Below are 26,407 nucleotides of genomic sequence, written 5' to 3'. Positions count from 1 at the left end.
CAACGATATAATTTTTTGTATCGATATCGTTCAGATTTTTTCGATATTGTGTCGCGATATCGTTATTTCTACGATATCGATATCGTATCGTAAATATAATTTTATGTTTACCTAAACGTCCTAAACAATTAAAAAAATTTTTTTTGTATTAATTTAATCATTTAACTAAATTTATATCACACTAAGGAATTTACTTTATTAAGCTAATTAATATTTATTATTGGTACACCAACATCGTACACATTTAACATTACATACTTATTATTTATTAATTATTTATAATAAACTATTTATTAAACATTTGTTTTACCTAGTTAATTACTAGTTACATACTAACAATTAAATAACTTTTCCTTAAATGTGTTCAAAGTTCAAACCCGATAGCTGCATCCTAGAAAATAAATTCATAATTATTTTAATAATTTAATATTATCTTGAATTTAAATTTAAAAAATTTAAATGTATGTTCTTACCAAAGTGTGGTCTGATGTCTTAGTGGATTTATAATAAGAGTTCAACAAGAGAAGATTGTTAACTCGGTCTGGAGATAGACTACTTCTTTTCTTTGAAGTTATATTGCCAGCCTCACTAAACAGACGTTCACATGGGACACTAGTCGCGACTATCGACAAGTATTTTTTTGCTAATTTTGAGACTTCTGGATATAAATTTGAATTTTCTTTCCACCATTTAAGTGGATCTTCATCTCGATGACATTTTGTAGTCATATTCTTGTAGTTTTGTAGTTGCCTTGATGCTGTCATCGGAGTTTCAAAACCAATCGAAAATTCGTCTTCATCATCGCTATCAGCCATTAATGAACGCATTTTTTTGGGAGGTGGATTATCTTCATCCGAGCTAATAACATTTTCTATTTCATTTGCTTTATTTTGATCATTTATAATTTCCTGGCTCTGGGGATTCATTTCACAAATTTCAGTTTCAAGTTCTTCCCAAATCAAAGTTTTTTGCTCATCGGATATGAATTTTAGTTCGTGAAATCTAGGATCTAACGCAGCTGCTTTAGATAAAACTGGGCTCATCATTTCTCGTCTAATTTTCAAGTCTTGTAGTATACTCAATTTAACTGTCTTTATAAAGTTAGAATCGGTTTCACACGTTTGAACTGTATTAAGAAAACTTTTAATCAAACGGTTTGCTACGGAAGCCGTTACGTATTTGTCTCCGCCGAGTGTATTAGTTACAGACTTAAAAGGCTCTAAAACTTTAACCAAATCTTTTAAATTTTGTACTTCTGCTGATGTAATGAACCATTCGTCAGTTTTCTTATTTTTAGATATGACGGAATTGATTGAGTATCTATGTTTTATTATTGCATGTAGAGTTCCATCTTGTGACACAATCTTGCACTAATTTATTTTGTGGTTCTCCATATTTAACTTGTTCCTTTTCTAATTCACTTTGAGCTGACGAACTTCTATTAAAGTATCCAACTATCTTTCTTAACTTATTAATCAATTCCTTGGTAACATCATTTTTAAGACCAGCATTTACAGATAGTTGAATTGAATGAGCTGTGCACCTTACCAGATTAAATTTATCCATATCATTAATCGCTTTAACCATATTCGCAGCATTATCACAAACAAAAGCCACTACTTTATTTTCAATATCCCAGGTCTTAAGAACGGATTTTAAATTGCTTACTATATTTATAGAAGTGTGTGATTCAAGTACTTCGATGACTTCCAAAACTCGTGAATGTAAGGTCCAGCTGTCAATAAAATGACAAGTTACACCTAAATAACTGTTATTTGAATCGGAAGTCCAAAAATCGATGGTCAAACTAATATAAGAAATATTTGATAAATACTTCTTAAAATTATCCCTTTCCAAAAGTGCTGCATGATCAATTAACCGTGATATTGTTCGTCTACTAGGTGCATTGTATTCGGGAATACCTAAATCCAAAAATTCACGAAAGCCTTCTCCTTCTACTAAACTCAAGGGCCTTAGATCTTTAACGATAAACTTAATTAAACCCTTTGTAAGTTCCTTGTTTCTTTTACTGTTCAGAGGTAATTTCGCTGTTGGTCCTTTGAAATATGTCGCAATACTGCTAGTGTTATTTTTTGGTTTCACACTTAAACACTGTTGTAAATGTGAATTTAAATTTGATGTATTTCCACTATAAGCAATTGAACTCTTACATGTTCGACAGAATACTTTTTTTTATCTATTATAATACCACTATCATTTATTTTAAAACCAAATGTTTTCCAAATTTCACTCCTAGCCCCAGGTAGAGGCATCAATTTCAGTTCACTCATCACTAAAAATAATGTTGTAATAATTATTTGAAATTAATAAATAATACTGTTCTATATCACAATAAAATAATTGTCACTGTACGATAAATGTCAGAAATGTTCGAAAAATGTTCGCACCGACGACACAAATTACACTGTGTATTACGGAAAAATCTTAACGATATCTATACACAAAATTATATCGTTGCCCAACACTAGCTAATAGCTATACCGTATTCCTCTTAAAAGTCAGCAAAATATTCCTTTTTAGATAACATTATAATGGATTATTATTAGTGTACAATAATTGACATTTCACCGGAATACGAGCACCAAACGTTATCAGCTGACAGCTATTATTATTTATTATAGTTTTAAACCTACAAATAGTAAATAGTATTTACTAAATACCATGTATTTTTCTTGAAAAACATTATTTTCGATATCGCGATATATCATCCAATTATAGAACGATATCGGTGTCGAAAATGTGTCACGATATCGATATCGTATCGAATTATCGATATCGTTGCCCACCACTATTTATTATACAATATATGTTTAAAAACTAAAATAATAATAAACAATTGACTGAGAATATAAATATATTTTTTAAACGGAAATGTTATAGATATTACTTATTTTAACATATTGAACTTTGAATTTCTTAGATATTTTATATTTGTATACTACATCATTCCCTCTTTCATATTTAATATTATGTTTGTTACATTTTCAAGTCGTACCGATGCAGCTGGTCACTTTGCCAGTCCGCTCATGTCTGTCGTTGCATGGTATGTATGTATGTATATATACATAACAAATGGATATTACCAGTGCCTAAAATGACAACGATTTCGAAATGCACACCCTCGACTTTATAATATTATCAACAATTTAATTATTGTTTTCAAAGTAAATTAAATTAAAATCATTATATGATGTTAAATATGATAAGCTGTATCTAATCAACATAATAATTATGTTTAACAAATACCTCTGAGCATCTATATAAATTGTATATGATTATTAGATGAAAGAGTTCATGTTCATAATTAAAATTAACCATTTATTAATAACATATAACATATTATTCCAAACTTTAAACATTTGTAAAGTTAAAAATATGCATTTCCAATATGAATAAATGTAAGACCATTTGTTAGATTCTTTTCTGGTTGGTTGTTTTTTTTTTTTTTTTTAGAATCAAATAATATCTACTGAAAAAATTGTAAAATTATTGTTCCAAAATACCATACCCTTGTCGAAATATTGTTGACGATACTTTAAATATAGATTTACTAACCACATCTTTAGTGTAATTACAAAAAAAAACAACAATTATATATTGTTATCGAACCATATATAGCACATTGTTTTGTTTAGAACCAAAAATATTGTGATAATAATAATAATAATGATGAACGAAGAGGTAATACACGAATACAAGTTATTTTATTGGTACACGCACAGACAATACACACTGCACACTTTGTACTCGTATTTTATTTAAGACACGATTGTTATAGACCCATTGGGCATTGTCAATAAGTCGTATAAGCTACAATCTACGGATGGTAACGATTATAATTTTGACGTGTTACGAGCATATAGATAGTTATGCGGGCGATATGGATTTGCATACAATTATTTCTTATCGTAGTCGGCTTGATGTACCAATATTCAAATATCACCTGATGGTTTTAATTTATAAATAAGTAAGCTAAGGTTTTCGTGTAATTATAAGTGTCAAATATGAGCGAGCATTTTTTTAAATCGGTAAAAAGTTTTTTTAAGGTTACATTAAATATAAATTAGCAATTTACCGTAGTAAACTATACTATTTACGAATGATATTGTTTTACGAATTAAATTGTTTGTCTTGTTATTATTTTTCGTGACTGCGTAATATATTACGAGTCCGTAATTTAAATGATCTACGATTTCATTTGACATTAGAGTTTTGAGTTGAGAGCGACTGTTGAACATCAACAGATGTTACGGGTGCGTACATAAAAAGTGCTAAGTCAATATAGTTGGTACTCGCGCGGAATTGTCTGAAACCGTTTGTAGAAATACACGGATTGCTTTGATCGGAATGGAAACGAACGTTTATGATTACTATGCCTGTCGCGGGTTTTGATCCGTTAAAAAGATACGATACGGCCCTAATAACAAAAGCGTTGCGGTATCTGTGCGAGCGGGAACTCGCGGACAGCGAAAATCGGTTTTTCGAGTACGGCGGCGGTGGGAAAAGCACGAAATCCGACGCGCGCCGATCGCCGCGGACCAATCACGGGGCCGGTGGGCGGGGCCGGTCACGACGGTCGGCTCGGTATCGGACCGTCGGGCCGGCACGCGGATGGCGCGTCAGTATTCAACCCGACGCCGTCGTCGAAACGTACTTCCGCGTCCTCGCCCCGCACACGGTCGAACGTATACGTCACGCGGCGCGTCCGAGAAGAGTAAAATAGGCCCGAAGCCGGACGGAGCTCGCGAGTCCTGCGCACTTTTCGCCGCGCGTTGAACGGCGACACGGTTACGGGGAACTCTGCACCAGCCGGAAGGACAAGACGGAGACCGCGGAGACCGCTCAAAAGCAACCGGTCCATTCGTGTAAGTTAAATACTTTCATCTAGTTTTTACGTCATTTTGCGCATACATCGTGAGATCCTCCCCTCCCCACCAGTTCCGTTCTCAGGACGTTGGTAGCACTTACGAATCGAATATATTTATTTATTTTTTTAAAAAACCGTTCATATTTATGGAGATCCGAGAACTTCATCTACGCTCTCATGCTTTAACGTAGGTACTGCATGAAAAGTTCAATCCTGTAACATTACATTATGTGTGTATTTATGTGGATATCACCGATGTGTACACCTATTTACCTATAATTTTTTTCGGATACAAATCCAGTTCGATTATTTGCAGAATCTATTTTACATCGATTCTTATGTATTTAACCATAATCAGTAAAAATCAGATATCTTTTTTCATGTAGCTTTGTATTTTCGTGGGGGAATCGAATATTTTTCTTCCGAACAGGTTCATGGATTTGAAAATTATTGTAATTCTGTGCAAAAGTTTTTTCATTCAACCACTTAATTATTATATCTATATGTAAGTGCTTAGTTATAAATGTATTAAATAATCCTAAATATTATATATGCATCTACGTTCTATATTTAAAATTAAATTTACTATTCACACTTAACTGTTGTCAGATCGATTTTTAAGCAATTTATTCTTATATTCATAATTTTGTTGTTATATTTATATATTGAATCGTACGTATCTACATATTTTATAAATATTATTTATTATAAAACAAAATGTATGGATTATTTTGAACACCAGAAATTATTTACATATAATATTACCGAAAAAAATGCAATAAATAATATGCGTCAACTCGCATGCTCGCATATGTATATTTATGTATTAGTTTATATTTATATAAGGTAATATTTACGTTTTAAATTAGAAACTATAGATTTGGTACTTTTAAATAATTATATAGTTATATATATATATATCTTATATAGGTATTTCAGTACATATTACAATACCTTATACCTATATCTTTTTTGTTGATTATTTGATATTCGTATAAAAAATATATACAGCAGTTTTAATATGAATGAATAAAAAAAGGATAATTTATGCTAGATAACTGTTTAATTTGAATAAACAGACATAATTTAAACAAAATGCATAGGTTTCAATGACGTTAAATAAACAATCAAGTTTAAACTATTATACTGTTGATTTATGAGAAATCAGATTTTAGATATCAATCTGGTTATTTTTCCTCGTAAAAATATTAAGGATGTACCTACGTGGTGCGCCAATGATAACAACTTTATTTATTATTATAATATAGTTGCGTTATGTTTTGTTAACAATATATGTTGTTGAATTAAAGGGTAAAAAGGATAAATAATGAACCTATTTAAATGATAATACGTACAAGTATGTATGTATACATATACTGCAGTGCCATCATCTAAAAAAGAAATCTGAAATATTTTAAAATTATGAATTCATACTTAGTATTTATATTTTTTTATATTTTTGAATAAGTATACGTATTAATAATTTAAAGGATGATTTTTTTTTTATATTGAGAATTATTTATAGCTTTATTTTAAACAAATTATGATGATAATTAATATAAAACACTAGCAGCCGTGGGTTGTAAAATATTAATAAAAAAAAATAAAAAATTATAATATATTAAAACATGCGAATTCATAATTCAATTATTTTTTATTATTATTTTCCTAAAAAAAATGTTCTTTGTGTACATTAATATACCTAATAACTCTATACAATTGTAGATATACATAAATAATTAATTTAAAATAACTATCAAATATTGAATTTTTAACAACTTTGGACTTTATATATGTACTCTCACGAATTCATGATGATTTAAAATACATATTTAAATTAAAGAATTCACAGGATTTTTTACCTTATAGTTTATTTTTCTTGATATTGTTATTTATATAAATTATTTAACACTTAAAATTATCTATATCTTAATTGTGATAATGCTATTTACTTACACTTACTTAAAATCATTATTACATAGAACCAGTTACAAACACTATCTTAATATTTACATTGTTATTATACATTCGGTTTTTGGTATATTCTACAGCAATTCGGTTCCATGCGATTTATTCGTGAGACTCTCTAACCTGATTTAAATATTATTTTTGGACAGTTAGATCGAGTCTTATATATTTATGCGTTAATAATACTAAAATATAATGTTGGTACCTTCAGACTACAATGTAGCCCAGACCACCAGTTAATAAGATATTGTCCATTATTGTGACTTACATAATTTATATGTATTTGCGTATATAAGAGTATACCTACCCAGTGGCGGATTAGCAATTATTTTCGGCCCAGGAAATATGAAATAAACCTGCCCATGAACCCCAAATCAAACTATTTTATCCCTCTCCCATCTCAAAAAAAAAAAAAAATGCTTTATTATGTATTAATTTCAAAATTTGTTTAGTTTCACCCCTAAATTAGTAAAATCTACAATAACTTTACTATAATTATAGCTATAATAGTTTTAGGTAAGTCACATTATTAATCAGTTAAAACTTGAATTGAAGTTTGATCTTAATGCATTTTTGAATATATATTTATTTTTTTAATGATTTTTATTTATTTTACAAAATAAAACTTTTTTTTGGTAATTATATAATAATCTAGAGTGCCCCAAACAAGGACCGGCCCATCGGGAAGATTCCCGATTTCCCGGTAGGCCAATCCGTCCCAGTACCTACCTATTAATATATTGCTGTTATTAATATATTAGGAATATGTAATGTATATTTATATATATATATATATATAAACATAATATATAGTATTATTGTAGACACTTATCCTACAGATCCGTACCAGATCCGAATCAAATACCTGTTTTCATAGATAATTTGTTAATTTTTAACGTTTTATTTTCGATTCATTTTTACTTTAAAATCAACTTGTATAAACCTATAGACACATTTTCTATTCATGTTTATGTATTACTAATTCAGGTTCAAGTAAATAATTCACGTAAATGATCCGTCGCGATGTAATAATTAAAAAATCGATGAAACCCATTGGCCTAAATTACTTTAGGATTGTGATGTCACGCCACAAGGCAATTAGTTAATATTTAAAGAGCTGTTGCTGTTATACTGCTGGTATTATTGTTACATAGAGCACACGCTATATTGAGTATACATACTTTATATGCACAAATGATTTCCAAGTGTAATGCAAGTGAACATTTCATGCATTTCTTGTTAACTTAAAAATGTATAAGGAAAAAATTGTTTGCTTAATTGGTTAAAGTTATGCGTCACGATACACGTCTCTTCTACACATCGTATGTATAATTCAATTGTATCGCTCCTTAAAAAAAAATATTTGTATATTGTTATACAGCTTTGTGTTTCATATTTTTGTAAAAAAAAATAAAACAAAATTTACAGTAATATTTAAACATATTAAATTTGTGACTTTATTTTATTGTAAATACACGAGCTATTAAAAGCACGGACATTTTTATAATTTCCTAGATAAATCCTAAATGACTTATAACTTACTATAACCTACTATTTAGAATAAACTTATTTAATATAGGACCTGTTTCAGTATAAGCATTTTAAATAATTTCATTTATACTTGATAGGTTAATAGTAATACAAATGTAGATTTATCTATTTGGTTTTCGTATATTGATTGCAGGCTTTAATTTAATTATTTTTTTTCTTATTGGTTTATTAAACTTTGACAGCAACCAGAATTACATTTTGTGTATTTCAAAGTATTATTACCTTTTTTTTATGTAAGTATTATTCGAGTATAATATTACATTTTATTGTAAAAGTTTATTTTAAAAAATTCATGATTTTACGATTGTGAAGAATGTTGACTTGCATGTCTAACTGCAAGTATTTGATCATATATATATGTGTTGTACAAGTTCTACATGATAGAGGAGATTTTTGTTCCATTAAGTACATGTTAATTATGTCGATCTATTTTAGTATGTACCAGCATATATATTTTTTTTTTAATTAACAGCAAATTTGAGGATAAGTACTTAAGCAATAAAACTATAAGTCTTTTCAATGGTTTTATTTAATATTACATTTAAATAAATGAACGTATTTTAAAATCATTTGATATAAGCATATGATTTTTGGTTTATAATTTTATAAAAATTCATTTACATTTCTCTATACATTCAAATCTTTAATGATTCATAGCATCTAGTTATAATTTATTTATTATGTAAAATACTATCCTATAATATAATTACAATGTATAGTGATCAAATCTTTTGGATTTTTTTTTATTGAGTCGTTTACGATTCGATTCGATTAATATCGATTGTCTCAATACACCAAAAATTGAAAATTCTTTTACTTTTTAAATCAACCTTAATGACTTAAGTTTTAGTGAATTTATGCTCGATTATAGTTTTAACTAATTTATAATTGTCAATGAAACCATAAATTATGATAAATATTATTTAAATTTCTAAATCTTTTAAAATATTTCTCATACACATATACTTATATATGCACTTGTGACAGAATTTAAATTGGGCATTAGTTTAAACCATAACTATAATTGTAACTGAAATTAGTGTAAATTGTAATACTGCAAACATGTAATTTACTACAAAAAGTTATATTATTATCAAACAAATAAAAATCGATCACGAATTAGATACTTAGATATTTTGACTTGATTAGTGAGTCCGAGGTATAAAATAGAATGATTGCGAATTAAAATCATATAAATTATAAAAACATTAAGACCGTTGTAATCGGTATTTATTATCCTACATGTATACACGCGGAAGCATTAATTTAGTGAACAATTTTTCAATCCCGTTGCAGAAAATGAATTGGAAGCGTAGTAGAAAAGAAATAAATAATAACACCCTCGCGTCTAACAGTTCTTACCGGTTTTTATTCCAGATGATAGTAGTGATCGGTGACCGACAACGGCATCGACAACGGCGCAACAGCGACATCGGCTGCAGCGTGACACCGCACGCGTACAGTCGCGCCGTACATTACAGCGGTCCATGAAGCTGGCGCGTTCGTCGAGCAGTAGCGCCTCGCCGTCACCGCAGGGTCCGGGCAGTGTCGCGTCCATGTCGCCCACCGTTGGCACTAGCGTGCGGTGGTCGCACCGGAACAGTGCGTTTTGTCCGGTCCGGTCGGCCGCTGCGGCCGCGGCCGCGGCCGACACGCCGGCTGCCGAGATGCCGTTTCCCGCCATGGCCACGGCTGGACAGCTGCAAATGCCGTACGGGTTCATGTCGCCTTACCTGTGGCCGCTCATGTTGCCCTACTCTCCGTTGGCCGCCGCCGCTAGTTGCGCGGCCGCGGCCAACGGTGCAGGTGGACACGCGCTCGGCGGTGGCCACCATACCAACCATGCCACTAACCAACAACATCACCATCTGCAGCAGCAGCAACAGCAACAGCATCAGCAGCAGCAGCAGCAACATTTACAACAGCAACGGTTGCACCAACAGTTCTCTCCTGACCGGGCCGGCGTGGACACGGCCTCGGGGCAGGGAGTCTATATGGTGCGCCGTTCGAACGATTTCCGTACGTTAGAATTGTCCGTGCGGACGTGTAATATTATACAGCGGCACACGGAAAACATGAATTTTCCTCATACGGCCTACGAAACGGACCCGAAAACGCCCGAAAAAGCAAAGTCCGGTGAGTTAATTCGATTTTTTTTTTGTATATATTTAATATATACTCGTATACATATGGATATCAGGGTCGTAATCGAAACAGAAGGTTTCGATGGATAAATATACCATTAAATAATATGGGTTTTTTCAATACTGACTATAAGATAATGATTTGTTATGATTATTATAGTTAAATCTGAAATTTATTATCTTTCACTAAACTCTATATCAGATCGTTCCTGATAGGTATATTTGCAGGGTGTTGGAGAACGCGATCTGTATAAACTTTGAAAGTGGCGTCATTTGAGGTTGTTCTGCGTTACGCAAATTGAAATTTGTTCAATTCAATTTTTAATAAACTTAATAATTAATTAAACCAACTGTACTACAATTGTTGATATTTCGTATCTAAAAATCGTCAAAATTCCAAAAATCATGTGTAAAACACCAAAACAAAGTTATTCATAGGTATAGAACCCTGTTTTGTAGTTGGTTTAGCAATAAATTTAAAATAAAATGAGATAATATCCGTAAAAATATATACAAAAGGCGTATAAAAATAATAAATTATTATCAATTTAATACATAAGTTTCAAATTTGCAAAACGGTTTTCAGTTCCACTTACTTAGTGATTTTTAGATTAGAGATTCTTCTTATAGTTTGCATTAGCCTGTTATTTCTAACACTTTATTTATAATATTCATATAGTATAAATTGCTGAATGACACGTCGACATACTGTTAATCATTATTAATTCATATCACCTTGTCGGTATACAGTATGATGTGTTTGATGTTATAATTACATTATTATAATTTATTAAACTACTTTTTTTTTCTTTCTTAAAACTACTTTTTAAGTTTGTTAGTCCCGATTTAGCGTTTACTATGAAACGAGACTATGTTATATTATCTGTACCTGGTGCAAGACTTCTATATTTTGACCAGTTATTGATATGTGTGAACCGGCTAAAGCATTATGGTTTTTTAAATTATTATTATTATTTTTTTTTTATATTTCAAATCGCATTTCCACAACTCAAAGATTATTATTATGTTTAATTTAAAAGTTCTATATTATTTTTCATTTGATTTTTATGCGGTTTTCTTTCTACCGGTCCTATATATTAACTTACATTTTTTCAACACCGACGTTCACGTTGCGGTCTTATCAATTACTATTCAAAATAATAGTGTAGGAATAACAAATATCATGTGTTTAAGACGATCGTAGTACTTACATCATCCATTTACAGATCAATGCAAGTTAAAGATTTTAATCCATACATACGCATTTATTAGGTTTTTTTCACGGATTTTTTTTCCTGATTTTTCTTGTCAAAGAGTTAGTGTTCAGATATGGTAGATCAAACTTTGTGATTAAACGAAAAACTAAAATATATTTTATAATATATATATTTATTATAATACAGAACCGTCTCCGATAGCTTTTAAAGTATTGTTCTTTAATGTGTACAATATTGATTGTTCTAAAATCAGTGAAAATCGAAGGATAAAAAAATTAACTGAGTAATAATTCCACGTAAAAAAATAATAGAATATCTTTAGGTGTAATAATGTAATGCATACTAAATTTTACTTGTAACTACAAGTAAAATAATTATAATATTTATTAATTTTCTAAAATGTTACTATAATAATTCATTTTTTCACATTATTTGATTGCCCGATGTGTTAAGTTAAAAAAAATATACGAATTTACTGTCGAATATTCAACGTTTTATATTACAAATACACTTAAATAAGTTTTTTAGTTTCCATTTGGTACCTATGTTATTATTTCTGATTTTTTGATAAACTTTTTCAATAATGTATTTTATTATTTTTACCACCAATTTATGTTACACATTGTATACATAATCTAGGTTTTACGATTATAGTAAACAAAACTGTTAAATTTTTATCCATACACTTGTTGGAAACAAAATATTATATTAATAATCATAATGTTACTGTGTGCGTTGAGTGCAAATGTTTTAAAATTAATTTTAATGCATAAATACGTGCTAATTGCGACTTGCGAGAATTTCGAGTTTTAGCCACCTAAGCGCGTGATATTTTCGAAAAGTCTACCGCGAGATGGTCTGAATGTAGTTTTTATTTAACGCTTGCAACAGTCCAGTCTTCCTGTATAACTGTTGAAATGCCACTGTGACAAAAAAATATTATTTGTTTATACCTACAACCTATAAATATATGAACACCAGATGCAAATATTTCAGATGAAGTTTCTGAATCGCCGTTGAACTTGTGCATCAAAAAACGAAGTCAAGAAATTTGGTCACCGGGAAGTTTGTGCGAAAAAGAAAAGTCACCCGTGTCGCCCATAGTTCCGAAAACCTTTTCCGACAATGTGTTGGGAGTAGAAAGGTCTTTTCAGGTACCTATGAAAAAAATTTAAGTGTTATCACTGGCATTTTTTTTTATAAATTATAATATGATATATATGCACAAATAATACAATGCACTCTGAATATTTCTATGTTGATGTTTTTACATAATATTATAATATTACTATCACTCTTCACACACGCTCACAAGCACACATAGTACTGTAAGATCATTTCACATCAAACTCTTTCAACGGTGTCGGTATACGTATACCCATTACATTCGATGTTCGCGAAAAAGTTACCACCATAATGCTTACTCTTATTATTTCCGACGGTCAGTGGCGCAACAAGAGTATTCGGGTAGCGCGATTTAAATGAATGTTTTCATACGTGGTTTTTTCCTTTTCCGGCAAACGCCGAGGCTTATTAATTTTGTGACATCATAGTGCTGTTATTATTATCAATACACACCCGAGCGTCACTATAGTAAATAACTCGCTGGCTAAAGACCGTGTGAATCTCTCACGCGCATTAAAAACACTACTCGTTGCGCCGTTATAATATACGTATTATATCATGTTTTTGGCCAAATTTCAATGTTGCCTCTGCGCGTTCCTAAAATAATATAAGAATTAAAAATTAAACCTACAGGAAGTCCACGTGTGGTTTTTTTTTGCGTCTCGTTGCGATCAATTAAAAGAAATTTACATTTATGAAAACGAAACGTCCCGCCTCAATTATAACACGGAAACAAAAGTGTCAAAATCACACAGTGTAATCGTCGTTATTCGTGGAAGTCGAAGTCAATCATAAAACGCTTCCAGGTTACAGTATACCTTTTGATCTTTGTATTTAAAAATAATTGAACTTTATTAAACGCATCGAGAACATAGTACAAAGCAGCACTTTCTCATTGATAAGCCCTGAAACCGCTCTTGTTTATAATATCGTATACTTGGCGTAGTTGATGTTTACAAAATATAAATAAATAGAACATTATTCATATAGTGCGATAGCTTTCGTTAATATCCCGTTATTTTATTCTTAGTTTGTACATTTGTTTATATCCGTTACGAGCTGGTCACATAGCTTACCCAACTTACTTTAATTTATCAAGTAGAATCAATTATTTTACTACATTATATCTACTAGTAGCACCATTAAGAAGAGGACCATATTGAATTCCCCTTTTCCCCTTTTAATCTAAAAAAACATCTACGAGTTGGTCGTCATTGAAGTTGATCTACCTGTGGTTTTTACACTTTCGAGGAATCATTATATGTATATCATACATTTTTGTATATAAATATAGGGCACATGTTGATTGTTTTAAGGACTGCTCGAACACATACTCTCCTTCAACAAAACGGAGACACTGCTATACTAGACACGTTTCCTAAAAATTTTTTATGTATAGTATTGTCTATATATCGCGATTATTCGAGTAGTATGCGCAGGCCGTGCGTAATTTACTTATGTTTTGTTATCGAAAAGCTGTAAACGACATTATATTATACTTACTGCACCGCGAAAAAACAAGGTAAACGCGTTTGTCACGTTGAAAACGTGTGACGCCGAACGGTCGTTAAACAAAAATTCATCGCGTACATACACAGTTATTACGATACGTATTAATCGAGAACGTAATAGATTACTTTTTACTGCCGTGCGTATATATACTGCCAGCAGCGATGTCGCGACAATATTCCTATAACGCGGTCGCAAGTTAATTAACGAAATTGCAATTTATTTTTATTTTTTTCTTTGCGTTGAACGAGATAAAGCCCGGAACCGTTAATTATTGTTATCGTTTTTTATTTCCCATAGCGCGACGACGATTTAAATGTTTAACGCGCTCACGATATTAAAATATAATATTATGCATTTGGCTGTAATAATATCATTACACCGTCATCGTGTTTCGCAAGCGCGTGTTCTCCTCGTGAACCACACCGCTACCCATGATAATATATGCGAGACGATCATGCACACGACAATATTATACGACTTGAGGTCGGTCATAAATGTACAACACTATACGGCGAAGATGGTTGTGACGCCGATTTTGTCATTCATGTTATACATATTAATATAGTTGACACTTGCAGCTCGAGTCAATCGCGGTGGCGTCAATCTCTTTCTCTCTTATTCTCAGTCTATCTTATTCTGACTATTACTAAAGAAAATTTACTATGAATAACTTCTATTACAGTCCTGATGTAGTAGAATACTGCAGTACGAAATAACAAAAAAATATCCTGACAAAAATAACTACCAACTGTACTAAATGAACATCTATGTAAAATACAATTATTTTCATGTATATAAGTATAAGATAAATTTGATGTACCTAAATTAATATATTCTTGTGAGCATGAATATAATTTAAAAACGTGTAAATAATTTTTCATTTTAATTCTTTTAAATGTAATCATTAAACTTATAATATTAACCATGTATTATTTTTATAATACTATTTTTATTTTCAAGTATTTATCATATTTTTTATAAAAACATTTACAATATGCATAAATATTTCTTAACACTGCCACTAGTTTGGAATCAGTATAGTTTTAGTATGTTAGTCCTTGTTGAAAATTAATATTGGTTAATAGTATGTTAATAAATAACACAACTACCACGTATTGTATAAGACGTCTATTTTTTTCTGGTCCCTTTAATGTTGTCATGAATGATTTTTTATTCATTTTTTCTGTACAGATGGTATCTATTCAACGATTCTTATGCAACTTTTTTTACCCTAACCACTCGCTCTATTTTTTCAGTGATAATCGTTAGCTAAGTACGTGAATAAGTTTATTCAACCTGAACAAATACCCTTAACAATTATAATTTCATTGCATTTTTAAAACATTGACGATTAATTTTTCTTAACAGTGATATGCTAGTATAAATCAATAAATTCACGTCACTACGACTTGATATGTTGTTTTGTGTTCTGGAACACAGAGTTAGTTTCGAGAATTATAACTGAAATAATAATTCTCGTAAAATAAATTATTTCTTGCTTTGGTTTATCTCACGAAGTCACACGACGAATAATAATTATTTTTCTTGCTACGTATGATAAGCAAGTGTGATTGAGTTGTGTTGCTATTTATTATTTGAGTTAATAAAATATGCATACATTTCAAATACTTATATAATCAAATTTATATCGTATTGTTTCGCCTACCAACAATTGCTACACGGTTAACACTTGAATTATATTTTTTATTCGTCAGAAAATTGACTTTTTAGGATAATAATAATAATAATAATAATAATACGTTTATCGTCGCCGTCGAAACAATAAAAACAGCGACGATTGACAACTGCATGCGGGCGCAACGATGTTTCGTTCTGTGTACGCGGGTCAGCTGCAACGATATATTTTTGGTTTATTGTACGTATATGACGTGTATAAATTTGTTTCCATCGTAAATTCAACTTGCTACTTGTTATAATTCATAAACACGTATGACGTATCACGCATATGTAAGAACCACCTTCATATATCGAAGCCGAATAGTTGTTTTACACGTCCGAAAACGCCCGCAATCGTATATTCCATATTATGTGGGTTCACTAATACTTGTAAAATTAGGGTTAGGACTTTTACATTTTTATATCTATAACAATTATAATTTTTAAGTTCACAGGAAAAAGCGTGTTTTATATATTTAAGTAAAATTTTAATTTATACTGTGCCTTTTTTTTTCTTATTATAAGCTCACGGTCAGGGCCTGCGTTACCTTTTGCGAGGCCCTGGGCTAAACTTATTTTACCCACAACAATGGTCACCTATAGTGGATAACATGTAATATACGCAATATCGGGTAATGATTGATTAAATTTAAGAAATGCGATAAAATAAATGTCCTATGTATCCCTGAGCAGCGTGGCGTACGGGTGTCGTCGTTGGTATACATGACTTATGAAATATAATAATGTTGTTCTGTTTGTTAATTGGTTTTTTTTACACGCCAACGGATTTCTCTAGAAAGGCGATCTGCACATTTCACGTTTTATTTTATGAGATTTCCGTACAAAATATTTTTCAATTAAAATTTTAAGTGCGAGGCCCTGGACAAATGCCCTGTTTCGCCTCCTCCTAACGCCGGCCCTGCTCACGGTTAAGGAAAATTGTTTAATATTCGGTTAGGATTCCCTAGCGACGTTGTATTCATAATTGCATCGTTTAAGCAGACAAATTAAATAACTTTGTCATTGTAAACTGCGATTTGTACGTATAAAATGTAAAATTGTAAATTCGAACTAAAATATTTTTATGAAGTTCTATAACAATCTTGTTTTGTTTATTCTAAGATTCCGATCGAAGGCATTTACTATTATTGTATTATAAAAGTTATTAATTTATTATCGTGTATTTTCTATAATTCATTTTCATTTTAATAAAATCTAAAAATATATTAAATGTTATGTATAAATTTATGAGGATTATTGATTCTACGTACAAAATATTTGTTCTTTTCTATATTTTTCGAATAAAAAGTTTTTAATTTTTAGTACCTATTCAAATCGTATTAAATTTTAAAATTTGAACGTTACTCTTAGTTATTGAATGTATTATAACTATAATTATAATTGCACAACTTTGTGGTACGCCATTCACGATTTGTAAATTTTTTTTTTTTTAATAGTGCAACCTGTGCGGGAAAACTTTCAAGAGGTCTTCCACTCTGTCTACGCATCTACTGATCCACTCGGACACGAGACCGTACCCGTGCCAGTTTTGTGGCAAACGATTTCACCAAAAATCCGACATGAAGAAGCACACGTACATCCATACCGGTAAGTATATGACGTATAATTAAATATTTTAATAAATATACGTGTACACCGTATTATAGGACGTATAGAATACGTGTAGTATAGTGTGACTATATCGAGTGCAGTGCATTTTCGTGGACGCATATTTTAATCGAATACGACGATAACCGATAAACATATATATCTTATATAATACGACAGATCACATGTATAGTCAGGGCCCAATATTCGCAAGGACATTGTGGGAACTTTTTAAGGGCCCATGTGGATCAGATGCCCTCATAAAAAAAGAAAAAAAGGCTAGATATATATTTTTTTTAAACTGCTGAAGATTTTGTTATATCTAAATTTGAATACATTTCTGTTTAATTCACTTTTAAGAATTTTTTTTTCTCTAAATTATGAAGGTATTTTAAAAAAAAGTACTTTCATTCTAATATCGTTTTATTTACTATTGAGTATTGATTGGTTTATATATTTACTAATTAAAATTTAATTTACAATTCAAAACCATGTTAATAGTTGTTTATATTGTTGAAAGCTGAATGCAAGCGATAATAGTTACATCTAGTAACTGCATCGGCGTAAGTGCTACCAATTTTATCAATAGTCGGACGGTGTATCTATATAATATTAAAAACTTAATTATATTGTACTTGAACTGCTGTTCATACAGTGTGTATCAGGTATATTATATTATTTAATAATAATGTACAATATTGGATAATAACGACCCGTATCGTATTTTACAATAAACAAAAATAATGTATCATTACGGAACAAATACACGTTCACTTATATGACATGCTTACAAGCTCAATCAACTCTCTCGTAACTGTGATGGAGACGTAATAGGTACTTTTCTTGTCGGTGTACGGTTTTTAGTTAACGACGAAATAATCTAATCTAAACAAAACAACTTAAACTATATATGTACGCATAAAAATATAAAATGTGAATAATTAGATAAGGAAGAGATTTTAAAAAGTTTACACCGTTTAATTAGCAAATTGTTGGAGAACTGCTATAGTATGCCTATGCACTTTCGTATATAATTTTTCCACTGATTATTCGTTTTTGGGTTTAAAACTTTTTACCACGAGCCTAAATAATGATTAAGAAACGAGGATAAAGGGGTGATAAAAACCGTCTCATTATTCACACAATATACGAAATTACACCGTTACAGGTAGGGAAGGTGTGGAGTACGTCAGGTCGTAGATTGACTTTTCCATTAACGCGAATCGCATTTATGCACTATTCTAATATATATATAAGTACACACACACGACACACATAATGTTATGTTTGAATAACGGCACGAGGCGCGTTACCCTTCAGGGGTTTTTCGACGTGCACGCGGTAAGGTAAAAAGAGGTCTTCAAAATAAAAAAAAAAAAACGTGGTTAGGTAAACGGATACGTGTGACTTAACGGTTCGGAGATCCTACACGCACGTGTGTGTTTATATGTATATATTACTATGTATCTATATAAATAGTGCGTATACCTATATATGTATGTATTATGCGCGCGACGGTGCGACTCGGTTGGCCACACGCGGGGGAAGAAATACACATATTATTATATTTACGCGCTTGACTATATCGTACGCTTAACCAACCCTATAAATAATACACTAGCCCTTATACACTGGCGAACCGTACTTGTAAATGTGTGTGTGTGTGTGTGTGTGTGTGTGTGTGTGTGTACGCCGACGCCACCGGAACGAGTCGAAATAATAATTTTTGAACGTGTCAATATTTATTTAAACGGTTGAGCACGCGTCCATCGCCGCAACACTGCTGCCGCCGACGCCGTTCGCTATATCTAGACCAAATTTCCGTACGACTTTTTTTTCCTTTGGTTTTCAGTGTTCTATACTCTATTCCCCTTGCCTACCATCGTTAAACGCGTGCCGTTTGAATTATATAATGAACTTCGAATGGGGGGACAAAAAAAAAAAAAAAAAAACCGAAAATTGATGACTTTTTCCCGAGTCCGTTTACATGGTACAAATATAATATAATATTTGTATGTTTGAGTATGTGTGCAGGTATACCGGTCAGTACAATATTTAGTATGATTTATGTTTATCGATTCCTTCAGTCTCGCATAATATTTGCGCCATGGATAAAAGGTTAATTTCTAAAAAAAAAAAAACACACATACACATTATCCATTCACGGGTGTTTCTCCTTGGGTTTTATAGTTTACTCGGACGATATTTGGTCGGTGTATAAGGTTAAAGGGCTGAAAAGATATTTTTTTTAGAAAAAAAAAAAGCAAAGCAAAATGCCGTCAGAAGTTACTTTTAATCGTTTCACGTCAATCAGTGGTGTAATGTGAAAACAGTTATTACGCGCAGTGCTCCTGTATACAAATCGCGGTTCTATTGTTTTCTTAATATCGAGAAATACGGTTATGGGTCGATATCGAATATTTATGTTTTTTTTTAATTTTTTTTTTTTTTATACCTGGAGAACGGAGTGGATCACGCTATTGTGATTATATAGTTTTCCCGCATAATTTATTTACGATTTTCATGTTCGTTAAAAAAAGAGAAAGAAAGAAAAAAGAAGCGCGCGTGTTGATGGTCGGCCATCGGACGCGGCAAGGAAAGGGAGGACGAGCGTTATAAGGTTCTATACACAATTTGTGTACACATGGACTGTTAATGGGTGCCCTTCGATTTAAACTCGCACACGTACGCGTTCGCGTTTTCAGTTATTTTCTTGTAATTGGCGACGGCGAGGTTATATTATATTATATTTCCGTAAATAAAGGACGATTTCGCTTCTACGAATTAAACAATGTGTCATACCATACACGTTCTTTACCAACTTCTATACTCTTCATTTACACGCGTCAGAGCGTTTATTCCTTTTATCCATTTCCTTCGACGCGACCGTTTATAAAATAATATATCGTAGAATCGTTCATATTTATTTACGTTCAGTAAATTCGTACACTGTTAGGCTACGATGTAAAATATTACCTTGGCACTTGTGTTCGTTTTATTCTATTATTATGTACTTTCGATTACTGATCATGTTGTTGTATACTAACTGGCTGTAATTCATTTTGAGTCACAATAGTTCTGATATTCATGTATATAATATATTTATACCCGACTCGGGGTACTTAATCCCCATGTAGTATCGAGTGTACCTAGAGACTCAATATTTTTGCAGTTATAACACAGGAACCGTTTCTCGATAAACCTCATAATTCATCAAATTACCGCGGGAGTATTGTATTTTTTTTAAAAATTCTTATTGTATCGGATGCCGTTCGAACATTATCTAAAATTATATCGTTATATTGTGGTAAGGTAATGTTGTCGAAATCCTGATGTCAAATCACTATTATTATAATACGTGTAGGTTCATGCCGAATTTACAATTATTGTATAGTATGGGTTTTCTTTTTACGAACAAACGGAAACTTGGAGTTTGACCATATGTAGAGATTATATTATCAACAATTGTAAGATGGAATTATATTCTACGTTTGCCAATCATTCTCACACCGGCGACACGCATTTCAGTGATATGCGCAGGCCAGCCATTTTTAATTTTTTGCAAATTTAGTGCCACGCAATTCTATACGCGAATGGCGATTATCCCCGCAATGCTCCGGAGATTCCCTGTTTAAAAAAGTTGTTAGTGCATGAAGTACTTATTCGGTAAAAGCAGGGAAAATAATTTTTCAAAAGCTTTCGCTGTCGGTTATTGTTAACGAGCGTCCTAATACGATTGCATGATGCACATTAATTAATAAAAACGAGCGGGGTTAACTATACGCTTTGAATATTATATGGAAGTAATAGAACAGCAGACGTCCCGCGGACTCCTTCCGACCTGAGGGTGGCATACGTGCGCATCCCTCGTATGCGAGAAATAGTCGTATCGGTTGTAGTGTATGGAGGGAGGAAGCACTTTGATTATTTATTATTAACACATAGGTACTGCAAGCGTGTATTATAAATACAGGTTGTTTAATGATGAATTTCAACCGATACGTTGCGACGATTTGATAAAACGACAATTGTATTAGGTTGAAAAATAAATTACTTTAACAATTTATACGTGGGATAAGATACTGACAATATGACTATAAAAAATTAATAATTGAAATTGCATTTTATAAACACACATTTTGTACAAGTACAAATAAAATAACTCACATGAGTAAAAATGACTGAATAAGAATTAAATATTTAAAATATATTTGACATCACTCGTGTGTACCTGGGTTAATTGTACACAATAAAAATAATAAAACTCTCAAATTAGACTTTGAGCGAAGCCAGAAATGAATATTTTTATTTCCAACAAAACCTTTACCATGTTCGTGTAGACAAAGTAATCATATGAAATGAAAAAATAAAAAAACAATAATAACAAAAACTAATACATTTCAGAGATAGTATAATTGCGCGACGTTTATGAGTTTTATATAAAATCCTCGCCCACCACCCGGTGTTCATCAAACACACGTAACATTATTGTAACGTACAATATAAATGGCGGCTCGTCTGGCGTGGTGGTTTTTTCCCTTGAAGGGTGTGTTTATGTAGGGTGTGCGTATTGAGTAAAATATTATATGAAATTATATTATTATTATGATGCGTTATACATGTGTTTTGATATTAGGTATAAAATATAATATTATTTTCCTATTAGGCTTAACTAATTGCGTCACCTCATGTGTTAGTACAAACGTATTAAGGTATAAATAAACTTATAAACATATTGGTACATTTTTAAACATTGCTATTTTTTATAAAATTTCAAGACTATAGAGTGTTCATATTTTTTATAGAGGCTTACAATTAAACTTTTCGATTACATGCACTTCTAAAGTACTTTTTTAATTTACGAAAAATATTTTTATCGGGCGGGAATCTATGTGTTATAAAGTCGATGATGAGAACTTTTCGTAAACAAGATATATACCGATGCAACGTTCAATAACAACAATGTAATTTTTTATGTGTAAATTAAAAACTAAAAAAATAAAAACCCCAATGCGACACTAATCCTTGATCGTCTGTATATTTGCTAAGAAAAAAATTAATACAAAATAATGCAATCTTTAGGCATTGCTTTTTTTTTTTTTAATTATGTATCCAGCAGAACACGTATAATCGACACCCTGTATGTTTGTAAGCGCGCGAGCGTTTAAGGGGTGGTGCTTATCGATGAAAAAAACCACGTAACCACTAACCGTGTTGGTTTTTTTTCTTTTCTGTTCCCAGGTGAGAAACCGCACAAATGCGTGGTGTGTTGCAAGGCGTTCAGCCAATCGTCCAATCTGATCACGCACCTGCGCAAGCACTCGGGCTACAAACCGTTCCCGTGCGGCCTGTGCGACAAAGCGTTCCAGCGCAAGGTGGACCTGCGCCGGCATCGTGAGAGCCAGCACCCCGGGTCGCCGGCCCAACAGTGTCACATCACCAGCACCACGGCCCCGGTACCCGAACAATGCGCGGCCACCGCGACAGCCCCGGGCAACGGTGGCCCTAGCAGCTAGTGGCCGCCAGAGGACGGCGCGATCACAACCCGTTATCGCCGCGAGCGTAATCGTCATCGCCGTCACCGCAGCGGCAAACTTTCACGGCGGCCGCCACCTCAACCGAAACGTAACCGCATCACGTATACGTCGTCAAATAATATAACAATAGCAATTACTATCACGGGGTTATTCGCGTCGCTGTCGAATATCTTTCTTCCAACCGTACCGATTGTGTTAGCCAATCGACGCGAGTTGTATTTCATATGTAGTTATTCGATAGACGTGCGCTCGCGTACGCATTACGGCGTATACCGCACGATTGGTTCTCGGGAAATCCGAGACTTTGAACTTTTCAAAAGTCTGACGAGCCCCGCCCTGGAGGGATCCCGTACCCGACTAGCGCAAGAGGCGCACGATGCGTTGAGAAAACGAAATGAGAAAAACTCATCAGCATCATCAAATGATACACAACCCGTTGCAGTGTTTTTTTTTTTTTTGTAATATGACCTCTCTCCCCTTAGTTCGATGTATAATATTTATATAATATATAAGATACGAGTTGAATAACTTTTCACAATCAAAATCGTTAAAACAGTATGGAACTTGTATTCTTCTTTACTACGATATACTTAATTTGATGTATGCTAATATTTAACGCCTCCCCTTCAATGTACTTAAAGCCGATAGTTTGAGAAGTACTGACCTATCATACATTTAGTCACCGCGGTCGAAACTCGCCGTAGACTGCTGTTACGACGGTTTTCACTATTCTGATTTTATTACAATAATAATTATTATAATCATTGGAAGTCGAAATAAAATTCGAGATTTTTCTTCGCGATTCTTACATTGAATAGTGCTGTAATGGTATTACTCGTGAACCACGTTAAGCGACCTGGTTAGGAATATTACATAATACAAGTATTCGCGGATAAGGATGAAAATCATAGCCAACATTGTTCCCGCTATTTTTCTCGTTACTTTCGGAAACATACATACATACTGCGTCTCGATATCAACAAATGCAGTTTTATAGATTTATTGTTTTGATTCACCTGTACAACGAATAATCGCTTAGTATTTCTAACTATTCAACTAACGTTTATTCCAAACTATAGTTTGAAATCATAACTATTTATATATACCATTGATTTTTTTCTCATCGCAAGAAAAGATGTCGATAAATTGGTCATAGGCATAGATACTTTTAAAATCCATTCGCTAAAACGACGATAGTAAAACCTATGTTGTTTACCTATTGCATCGATACCCTTCGTTTTTTCTTACGGAAAGTACTATACTAATGTATTATACTAACGTCTTTAGAACTATTTCAGCAATATAAATAATAAATAAACGATCGGTACGTGATTAAAATCAACACGATACTGCTATTTTGCCATCAATAGCTATTGATTATTTTAAACGCAATCAGGAATTCCTGTCGTTCAAAGGCGTGTTCTTTTATAATATACTTTTATTGCCTAAATAACCTTAACACTGCAATGGTGCGCAAAGAGCCATCGGCCGTTATCGGTGGCATCAATAGGCACCGTAATAATTTTAGTACGTGCAGACTCGACGTTAAATCTATTATTGTGGTTCGCGCTGACAAGCGCGTACACGATGTAAATCGTAACGGGAAATCTCGTTTTTTCGTTTGGGACGATACGTTCGTCGCCTTACCAATATAGTTATTAATAATAATGTTCAAAACTTTATCGAGCTGTTATTAGCGGCGGTTAAAAGTGCATGTAATTTTGTTGAGTATATGTGTGTGTGTGTGTGTGCACGAGTGTACGAACAACATCGCGATGTACAACAACTACCGAATGGATTATTAGCGAGAAAAGTGTATTACTACTCGCGTGTAGCGTCTAGTCCCGTATGTTTTGCTTACCAAATGATTTTAATGTAAATATACCAATATACGTATAAGATTTGTGCGCAATATATCCTCGTAGGTATAATTATATAACACTACATAAAATCCGATTTCGGCCTATAATTTTATATCATAAATGTGTTTTATGTAGAAAAAAAAAAAAATACGGAAAAATTATAATTTAATATTTAAGCGTTTGTATTGTCTATCTATTATTATTAATTATTATTATATTGTACACCGTAAATCCGTTGACGAGTAAACAATTCGCGTTCATTAATAATTAGTAGGTCGTGTGCGTTGTCCGCAGACGTGTGTGGTACGTGTGCAACAGCAGGCAACTCGTAATAATGAAAATTCGTAACGTCTACTCGCGGCCGACGTCTTGTACGAGTGTTATCTTTGCTCCGCGTACATAACATTATGACGCGCATTGCACCCGGAACGATTAATGAAACAAAGAAAATGTTTTATATCGCGTGTAATAATATTATAATATAATACATATATTATAATATCATGCCGCACATTACGGGTGGCTTTTTATGTACGCAATTCGTTTTGCACCTGTCCCTTTGACCGAGGATTTTAATTGTCCAACCGGGCTGTCGCTGTTGTCGATATATCCGTTAGTGAGTGTATGCACACGTATTGACGTACAAGAAAACATTTAACAAGTGCACACACAACGTGTTGCTAGTTCACTCATGTACACGTATGATTTGTTTCGTTCGTATTCCGAGAGAGAGAGAGAGAGAGAGAGAGAGAGAGAGAGAAACGAATATAACGACCATCGAACGGCGTTGCCTCGAATGCGCATTAATGTCCCGTTGAAATAACATAGAAGTAACGTTTGCACACGCCTTCGGACAATTGCACAACCGGAAATACAATTTCTAAAATGTTACCATATTTATTGTTAATAATACCTATATATTTATTTACATACATATTATGTTTTTCGCAAAGCAATAGGCTACGTTAGCTTTACGATTATTACAATAATTGTATGAATAAAACGTTTTTGAGGACGGGATAAAATATATAATATTTCTAATAATAATAGTAATAGGTAAATACGTGTAAACAAAATATTTTTGTATAGAAATTATTGTCTTATATATATATATATATATTCCTACGTATAATATTATAATAATTTCGTTGATTATATAGTTTTATGTATAACGCCCTTATATAGTTCCTTTCACCAAAATTTATAATTTATATTTTATTTTAATTATAGTTTAGCTATTCTAAAACGTTTGTAATAGGGTAACACTATAATATATATTATTATATAATTCGCTTTTACGTTTTTATTTTGTGCAAAT

At 32.2% G+C, this 26,407-nt stretch overlaps 2 protein-coding genes across 2 annotated transcripts; one reads left to right on the top strand and one right to left on the bottom strand.

Annotated features, from left to right (window-relative positions):
- Positions 1-364: 364 nt before the first annotated feature.
- LOC112689046 (zinc finger BED domain-containing protein 1-like) lies at positions 365-3,581 on the bottom strand. The gene is made up of 4 exons (XM_025562543.1): positions 3,577-3,581; positions 1,360-2,149; positions 474-1,286; positions 365-391 (listed from the first exon to the last, which is right to left on the bottom strand). Exons 1-4 carry the CDS (start codon positions 3,579-3,581, stop codon positions 365-367), a joined length of 1,635 nt encoding a protein of 544 aa, XP_025418328.1.
- Positions 3,582-4,659: 1,078 nt separating this feature from the next.
- Positions 4,660-26,141, top strand: LOC112688981 (zinc finger protein sens-like). The gene is made up of 5 exons (XM_025562450.1): positions 4,660-4,886; positions 9,785-10,543; positions 12,765-12,922; positions 17,540-17,690; positions 22,932-26,141. The coding sequence occupies exons 2-5, from the start codon at positions 9,895-9,897 to the stop codon at positions 23,204-23,206; spliced, it is 1,233 nt and encodes a 410-aa protein (XP_025418235.1). The 5' UTR covers positions 4,660-4,886; positions 9,785-9,894; the 3' UTR covers positions 23,207-26,141.
- The last annotated feature ends 266 nt before the right edge of the window (positions 26,142-26,407 follow it).

The sequence above is a fragment of the Sipha flava genome, unplaced genomic scaffold (genome assembly GCF_003268045.1).
Source record: "Sipha flava isolate LNK unplaced genomic scaffold, YSA_version1 41_pilon_pilon, whole genome shotgun sequence".
NCBI classification, from domain to species: Eukaryota; Metazoa; Arthropoda; class Insecta; order Hemiptera; family Aphididae; genus Sipha; species Sipha flava.
Note: the sequence above shows the minus strand (reverse complement) of the source record. Positions and strands in the feature narration are given on the sequence as shown.